The sequence below is a fragment of the Sus scrofa genome, chromosome 13 (genome assembly GCF_000003025.6).
Source record: "Sus scrofa isolate TJ Tabasco breed Duroc chromosome 13, Sscrofa11.1, whole genome shotgun sequence".
In the NCBI taxonomy this organism is placed as follows: domain Eukaryota; kingdom Metazoa; phylum Chordata; class Mammalia; order Artiodactyla; family Suidae; genus Sus; species Sus scrofa.
This window is the reverse complement of record NC_010455.5, coordinates 27,694,501-27,703,722: the sequence shown is the minus strand read 5'-3', so window position 1 is coordinate 27,703,722 and position 9,222 is coordinate 27,694,501. Positions and strand designations below refer to the sequence as shown.

The 9,222-nt window shown below is 42.6% G+C and overlaps 1 protein-coding gene across 1 annotated transcript in view; it reads right to left on the bottom strand.

Annotated features, from left to right (window-relative positions):
• The window catches only part of TCAIM (T-cell activation inhibitor, mitochondrial), a 55,420-nt gene continuing 46,431 nt past the window's right edge, over positions 234–9,222 (bottom strand). The window contains 4 exon segments of the mRNA XM_021071724.1: positions 234–2,309; positions 2,312–2,505; positions 6,236–6,367; positions 6,989–7,221. Coding sequence (XP_020927383.1) covers positions 2,266–2,309; positions 2,312–2,505; positions 6,236–6,367; positions 6,989–7,221 — 603 coding nt within the window. The 3' untranslated portion in view covers positions 234–2,265.

The window sequence follows — 9,222 nt, the reverse complement described above, 5'->3', positions numbered from 1 at the left end:
TTTTCTTTGCTGCATAACGCACACTCACAATGTTAGACAAGTAGACTGAGGCTTCAAGGTTAGAGGGGTCTGATCCTGTTCCAGTTTTCAGTGGCGAGAAAGAATTTCTGGAACTTTTTATGTTAGACTAGGAGAGGAAGTCAAATTGGCATAAACAGGCCACCAATTTTTTTGTAAATTCTTTTATGTTGCAATAGTTATAAACCACTAACAAATGATTAACAAGACGTAACAATGATCTGAGTGACATATTTATTATGTAACAATTGTGAGACAAAGTCCAATTCAAAACATTATGATGATTCTGTATTAGTTGATTTTAGAAATGGCATAATCCAAATCTAATTTTCCAATAAATTTTCTTACATAACCTTTAAAGAATTTTTTATTCTCAGCATTTGGCTCTGGGAAATCTTTACAGGCAACATTTTCACATTAGAGAAAAAAATTACATACAGTGTTAGGCACAGGTTAAAAGGGATGATATTCACAAAACTATAATTACAACAAATCAATACTTAATAGAACACACATTTGTTTTTCAACCATTTAAATAATTAGCTTTCAATAAATTTTTAAAACATGCTTCAAAAATGGTTAACATCTCCCCTCCTTTCTAATACACTAGGGAAAAAATTCTTATTTCTTCAGCAGTAAGAGCCTCAAAAATGGTGTCCCAAACTTGGATTCACCTTGTCCTCTTGAGAAACAAGCTGAAGTTTTGGATATGGTTTAAAATATTGGAGTTCCTGTCGTGGCTCAGTGGTTAACGATTCCGACGAGGAACCACGAGATTGAGGGTTCGATCCTGGCTTTGCTCAGTGGGTTAAGGATCTGGCATTACCGTGAGTTGTGGTGTAGATCACAGACTTGGCTTGGATCTAGTGTTGCTGTGGCTGTGGCATTAGGCTGGCGTCTACAGCTCCAATTCGACCCCTAGCCTGGGAACCTCCATATGCTGAGGGAGCGGCCCAAGAAACGGTAAAAAGACAAAAAAAAAATAAATAAATAAAAATAAAATATTATCCTAAGGGAAATACCAGTAGAGAGAGAAGCCCTGTGTTTAGAGAGCTTGGGGCTGGGCTGTGTTAGGGCTCCAGGAAAGTTCACACAATTATGGATGGGGGGTGACTCAGAGGGGCTTTAATCAGCATTCCAATGATTGGAAGACCGAGGTTAGAAGGGGGTCAGAGATCCTGAGTGGTCTGAATCATTTTAAACTTGACTTCATTTGCTGGAACTCTTCGGGAACAAGGATTTTCCTGGATAGCGTTTGTCCATGAAAAATTATTCACCTCATTCAGTGAGTCACAAAAAATTCATTGTCTGTTGGTTACAGGCTACCAATAATAAAAATATCTTAATAAGTAGGAAAACTTCAACTCTTCTGTCACTGTAGACACTTTAAAAAACTCTATTAGAGGGCTTGTGATGTTAGTCTCATATTCATTCAGTTGCCTTCTCCCCATTTAGTTGCTCTTTAGGTAAAATTCGGTTAAAAATTTACTACCCATCAATCATCTGTTTTGGACTGAAACTGTCCATAACTGGCTGTAAAATACATGTGTATTGACATGTATGATGTGTTACGCTGCATGTTGAATTGTGTTCCATGTGGAAATGAGTTTCATGACTTCAGAGCTATACTGAATGAGATCTGTTTACACTTAGCAACATTCACTCGACAGAAAATAAAAATATAGGAGTTCCTGTCGTGGCGTAGCAGAAACAAATCTGACTAGCATCCATGAGGATGCAGGTTTGACCCCTGACCTTGCTCAGTGGGTTAAGCATCTGGCATCACCAGGAGTTGTGGTGCAGGTTGCAGATATGGCTCTGATTCTAAGTTGCTGTGGCTGTGGCGTAGGGTGGCAGCTGTAGACTCGACCCCTAGCCTGGGAACCTCCATATGCTTTGGGTACAGCCCTAAAAAGACAAAAAAAAAGAGAAAACAATGTATGTCTTGAACCCTGTAGAATCCCCCATTTTCGTACCACTACAAATATGTTCTTTCATTGTAGCATCTTTTCACTCAGTCTTGCCAATCAGATAAGACATGCCATAAGATTGGGAGATAAAACCTTTTTAAAAAGAGTTTCCTAACAGAAATTACTTAAAAAAAAAAAAAAAAAAAGCCTGCTTTTAAAGCAGCTGTTAGAAACTTTGTTCTTGTAACATGTAAATAATACTGTTTTATCAAATTGTGGATTTAAATAAGAAAAACTCTTAAGTTTATCTCTTTAAAAAGGAATACAGATTTCTGTGTTATTTAATGGCTTCTCCACTCTTCCAATTCCAAGGAATGCAAGGTCTCCATCTTGCATAACAGAGTAAAAGTGGGAAACGCAGAGGTGCATCCCCTGCAGGTAAGGCAGTGACTGCTCTAGAAGTCTCTGACAACAATCCACCATTTGCATACTAGAAACACTGGGCTCCTTATAAAACTTCTCCAGAGAAAATTTCTTCGTCGAAGCCTGCATCAGTTCGTGTTCCATGACCTTCAACCTGTTAGGTTGAAAATAAACATACTATGGAAACCATGTACAAATCCCTGTGTCCTGGTGCTGTGAAATGAAAAGCTTTTTTCCTTTAGTTGCCCAGGCCTCCCCTCCGTCTTCAAAAGGCTGACTCAAGAGTTAATCATTAGGATATGGTATTACAGCTAAAAACTAGTTAAAATGATAATGATTTATCTTCTAGTTAGAGTCACACTGTGTGCCTGGGTTGGTTTTCTTTTCCTTTGAAACAGGCCCTAACACTCCTTTCTTTTTGTAACCAATCTTCACTGTGGAGAGCAGGTCAAGGTGACCACCAGAAACCGTGACCGGACCACCTAACTCCAGCCTTGATGACTTGGAAATGATCTATGGAAGGAGAATGCAGGCACCCTGATCCTTATCAACAGCCTGCTGTTTTTTTGTTTTTCCCCCCAAGCTAAACCTATAAAAACCTCTCAGGCGGAGCCATAGTTTTGAGGTGTTCACTTGCTGTGGCCTCCTTTGACTGGCAAAGCAATAAAGCTGTTCTTTCTGCTTTACCCAAAACCCTGTATCTGAGACTTGACTGATGCTAGCGTACAGAGGCTGGGTTTCAGCTGCATTATTGCCACAAGCCATAATAAAAGGACATAAAAGGTAAAATACACTTGTATATACCGGGGCTATAACTTTCTACTCTCAGTACTGAGAATGGTATCCACAAAAGCCCAAAGACTTGTCTGCAGTCATCATGCAGCACCTATAAAGTCACTTCCACAGGTATTCTCTACAAGTCCTTGTTCAACCTTTTTAGCAGTAATGGAGTAAAAATAATGAATACCTAATTTAAAAGGCTCTTAATCTTTTTCTCCAAGCAGCTGTTGGTGACTGAGGAAAGCAGAAAGCTGAGCGAGACCCCCAGCTTCAGGAGCCTCCACAATCCAACCCCAGCCTGGGACAGCGATGCTCTAGGGGTTCCCAGACACCCACAGGACCAGGCACCGGAGGAGCCGCCTGCTCACCTGCACAGTGGGCACACTTCTGCCCTCAGCCAGCAAGGGTAAGAGATGGGCTACATACCACTCTGCAATCTGGAGAAGGTCATGGGGGTGTCTAGGAGGACAGGACCCAGACATTAACTTACAACAGTAGTTTTGAAACCACTGAGCAACAGAGGGTCCTGCAGAGGTGCTCAGAGGGCCCTCAAGTGTATGGGTGGCCTCTAGTCCCTTTCTCTTCAACCAGGGCACCTGTGAACCTTTATCTTTTTTATAAATTGGGTTTCCACTTGAGAATTCACTTGAGATGCAGATAAAGTACCTGAAAACCATGGCTTACTGCAGGAAAGAGGGCAATCTTTACCAGGAGCATGTGCTGCAACCCAGGTAGCTGGGGGAGGGCAGGGAGCACAGGGCAAAGGGCAGGAGAGCAGCCAACAGGGAGGGATACTTGGTCCAGAGTCAGCTCTGCAGAGGGCCAGGGTCTGGGGCAGGTTCTCCATGGGGGAGAGGCTGGGGTGAGGGTGCCTGCGGCCAGGGCAGCGTCAGCAGATTCAGGCTCTGGGCCAGCACTAACCCTGACACAGGTGGGAACAAACGACGAAGTTTCTGCCGCGTGAAAGGAGCCCGGCTGACCCCAGGGAACGGAACAGGCACGTCATTCTGCTCCCATTCTGTCCGGGGAGGACTGACAATAAATGAGGAAGGAAAACAAGATGTCAGAGGAGGATGGTGGCAGGTACAGAGGAGGCAGCAGAGAAGAGGATGGTGGCAGAGGAAGCAGTGGAGGGGAAGGGGGAGGCCGGGAAGGTGAAGCAGGAAGACTGGGGGAGGAGGGCCGGTCAGGAAGGGGAGCCTGTGCTTCTCAGGCAGGAGCAGGATGAGGCAGAATCTCAGGAGGCAGCTCGGGCAGCGAGGCTTCGCAGGCAACTTGCTCCTGCAGCTCTGCTGAGAGCCCCCTAGGGTGCAGGGGCGTGTGTGGAAGCCTGGGTGCCAGAGAGGTCATCACAGGAGGCTCAAGGCTTAGGCCAGAGTGCGGCAGTAGAGGAGTGCGGCAGGGTGAGGTGCTGGGGAGACAGAGAAGGTGAGAGAGGTCTTGGTGGCCAGGATTTGGGGAGTGAGGAAGTAAGACAGGAATCGAGATGACTCAGGGGCTTTACCTGAGCAACTGGAAACGTTCAATATCTAACGTATTTGAATTTTATTTCTTTTTATTTTCCCTCCTTTTATTTTCTCTCCATAAAATCTATGTGCACTATTCCAAAGCTATAAGATGCCTACAGCGAAACCAGAAACAGCAGCAGCGAGGAGGCAGCAAAATTATCAGCCCCAATGTTGGAAGGAACACAACAAACATAAATGCTTACCACAATCAGTAAGCAGACTACTGGTGCAACAGGATCTGGCCCAGAACTGTGGCCAGTTCTACAGGCACGAGGCAGATACGACTCCTCCACTTACTTTATACATAAAACGACCCCATCATTGCCTGTGAAATGGACGCTGTCCACAGCTCTCTGCTGTGGCCGCCCTTTCTGTTTCACATCCTTCTTTTTTTTTTTTTTTTTTTTTTTTTTGCTTTAGGGCCACACCCGCAGCATATGGAGGTTCTCCGGCTAGGGGTCAAATTGGAACTGAAGCCGATAGCCTGCACCACAGCCACAGCAACGCCAGATCCAAGCCACGTCTGTGACCTGCACCACAGCTCATAGCAATGCCAGCTCCTTAACCTACTCAGTGAGGCCAGGTTTCAAACCCACATCCTCATGGATCCTAGTCAGATTCGTTTCCACTGCGCCACAATGGGAACTTCACATCCTCGGCTTTGAACGAGCAATGTATGGGGACCAAGGAGGGACCTGGCAGTGGGAGAAGTAACCCTGCACACCTGGGCCAGCACCTCCACCCCCAGGCCTCCTCACCCTTCTGGACACTTGCCTGGGCCTTGTCTGCCACAGCTTCCCTTCTGACGCTCCTGTTCTGTACCCAGGGCATCAGCCTGGCCTGTCTCACATAAGCCCCCTCCTCGGTACCTCCAAATTACACTGACGCGCTGGCACTTCCTCTTAACAAATTCCTGGAGGTCGGGCCCAGGCTTTCATCTTTCTAACAGGGGTGCTCTTCCCAGCTTTGGGCCCAGCAAATGCATCTGAATGAATCCTGGCAACCAAACCTCCTTAAGCCACATCTTTAAAAAAAAACAACACTCTTTTGATAGCAGATATATGACATTATCAGGCACGCCCTCCCTGCCTACAAAATGACTGATTCCTTCAAAGACACAAACAGCACAGAGACAGCCCTATGTCAAATTTAATGACAATGCAGACGAAGCTTGCTTTCTACCTGCAGACTTCAAAATTTTAAACAGTGAAGACTCCTATTAATCTAGTAGTAACTGATTTTTTTTTTTCCCCTTGCCACCACCTCTTTTCCACCAGGAGAATTTCTTTTTGATATTCTGTTCTTTCATTCTGTTCCTGCCTTGACTTTTATATTAATAGGACCTATTTCTCAAATTGAAGTACGTGGTAGTAACGCAATTGAAGTTATTGTACTGAGAAAACAGCCACATCCAATCCCTGGCAGAACAAGGTGGGGGATAAATAAATACGGAATTCCTAAGTTAAATACAGTTTAATACAGTCTATTTCCTAAGTCTAATATAGTTTTAATGTCCCATATTTATGAGTTCGGAATACCTGATTTTTTAAAGATTAGACTGAATGGTAAGACAGGAAGAGGGCTAACAGCACTCACTCTTCTTTTCGCTTCATGTTCTCTCTCGCCTGTTGGGCTTTGGTGAGAATAAACCACTGGAGGTTGGCTAGGTCGCAGAGGGTCGGGATGTTAAAATGGCCCAGTTCATGCAGGCTTGGAGCATATCTGTCACTGTAATAAAGCACACAGAAAAGGAAAAATCATCAACCTTCCATCTCCCACCCTACACCCAAATCAACAGTGTTATTAATCTGATTAATGGCGAAGGAATTTATCAAGAAAATTAAAAAAAAAAAAAAAAAAAAGAAAATCCACCTTAAAGGTATAGCAAAAGTGACTTGAAGTTTGGCTGTCCCCAGAGACACACTTTATCAGGATGACCACACACTTCCTGCCCTGAGAACTTCCTCATCTGTAAAACTGGGGCAGTAGCCACTCCATGGTGAGGCTGTGAGAGCTAAAGAGAGAATGCATTTAAGTACCAAGCACAGTGCCTGAGAGGCACACAAAAGCTCAGCTATTGATGTAACATTAATTGAATCCTCTCAAGTTTTCCACAGGACTGATCTGCCCTGTAAGTGGCAATACATTTACAGAAGGTTCTAGAGACTCGATCATTCAGTCCTCTCATGTTGGCTTTTCTAATGTGGAAAAAAAAGTGTTGCCAACAGAGGTAGTGGCATTGCTTTCTTTAATTCCTAAGAATCAGATGGAAATACAAAACAATTTAATGCATGTACACACACCACCCATCTGAGTGACTGAGTAGAAGTCACTGTTTTGGATACTTGCCTGTTAAGGATCATTTGTAAACCACGCAGACTTCGAGGGTGAAAAGGTATTCGACTTTTCGAAAGTCTATTATAGAACACGTCAAGAAGAGAGTAGTATTCTTCAAGTGTCAACACTGGCTGTAACTCTTCAATATAAACAACTTGGATGCCACCCAGAAGATAGCTTATTTGATCTTCCAAAAGCATCAGCCTCCTCTGCAGGTCAAAATAACTCGGTAATCTCTCAAAAAGCTACAGTGTTTAAAACAAGGAAGAAATACTTAGTTTTGTTACTTTAATAACCCAAGTTTAGGACCCTAATAAATGATAGTGAGACATTTTGAAAATCATTCTCCTAGAAGGAAAGTTCAAGTCAGTGGTAAGAAAAAGATGATGTAATGCTGGAAATATTACTACTCAAAACAAACCCTTGTACATCTTAGAGATTTTTAGATAGGAATTGAAGAGACTGAAGAAAAAAAATGTTTCAAATAAAAGGATGCAGGTTAAGAATCTTAAACGGTATAATAAAGCCACAGGCTCATGGTCAGGATGCAGGGAAACAACTTCTAAATCCGAATTCAGCGTATCAAGTGCCATGCCAAGGTGAAGGGACTGGAGGGGCATGTAAAGTTTTCTAAAGAAGTCTAAGGCGATCAATATGAAAAGATAAATAGGATTTAGAGATGGTTAGATGCCTTGCTAATTACTAGAGAAATGCCAATCAAAATAACAAATTAGAGAATGCCAATCAAAGTTACAATGAGGTATCACCTCACACTGATCAAAATGGCCATCATCAAAATGTCTATAAAAAGCAAATGCCAGAGAGGGTGGGGAAAAAAGGGAACCCTCCTACACTTGGTAGGAATGTAATTTGGTGCAGCCACTATGGAAAACAGTATGGAGGTTCCTACTAAAACTAGAGTTACCATAGGATACAGCAATCCCACTCCTGGGCACATATCTGGAAAAGATGAAAACTCCAATTTGAAAAGACACATGCATTCTTACGTTCACAGGAGCGCTTACGACAGCCAAGTCATGGAAGCAACCAAAATGTCCATTAACAGATGAATGGAGAAAGAAGATGTGTTACACACATACAATGCAATACTACTCAGCCATAAAAAACAGTGAAATCATTCCATTTGCAGCAACATGGATAGACCTAGAGATTATCAAACTAAGTGAAGTAAGGCAGGAAGAAAAAGATAAATACAAAATGACAGCACTTATACATGGAATCTAAAATATGACACAAATGAATCTATTTACAAAACAGAAACAGACTCACACAGAAAACAAGCTTATGGTTACTAAAGGGGAAAGAGAGAAGGATAAAGGAGTTTGGGATTACCACTTACACGCTATGTAAAATTGATGATAGCAAAGGCCTACTGTATAGCATGGGGAACTATATTCAATATCCTGTAAGGAACCATAATGGAAAAGAATCTCATAAATGAATCACTTTGCTGTATACCAGAAACTAACACAACACTGTAAATGAACTCTATTTCAATTAAAAAAAGGTGTAGAGAAGGTTAGATGCATGTGGGAAAGTTTCAGGGGAAGAAAAAAAGCCTGTGTAAATCTGGAAGCACAAGTAGGGACAGCATGTTCAAAACACAGGAGTCTGGTGTGGCAGGTGTGGCCTGAGTGGGAGGAAGTGAGGCTAAGGAGGCAGGTGGCGCTGGATCAGGGAAGGATCTGTGTGCTACATTAAGGACATAAGATTTTATATAGAAAGGTGCAGTTACACAACTTTCAGAAGAGTCGAAAGGCATTAACTCTGCTATAATAAAAGCAACAGCAGTTTAAAAATTCTACAAGTTGTTAATACACTTCTAACACTTTGTGAAAAATAATCTTACTTATACTTTTCAATTTTTCTCTCAATGGGTTACTCCTGTGTAAATGTTATCTACTTTTCAACAGCTTTGCAGATAACTGTAGATTCATACATCTTTCATCTAGTTTCCCCAGTGGTGACATCTTGCAAAAGTATATATACTGTCACAGTCAGGAAGTGGACATGGCTACACTCCACTGACCTTATTCAGATTTTATCAAATCTTGCTTGCACTCGTGTGGGTGTAATTAATTGTATGCATTTTTTCGTTTGTTTTTTTTACGCATGCCTGTGGCATGTGGAAGTTCCCAGGCCAGGGACTGAACCTGCGCAGTTGTGACCTATGCCACAGCTTTGGCAAACGCTGGATCCTTAACCTGCTGTGACACAAGGGAACT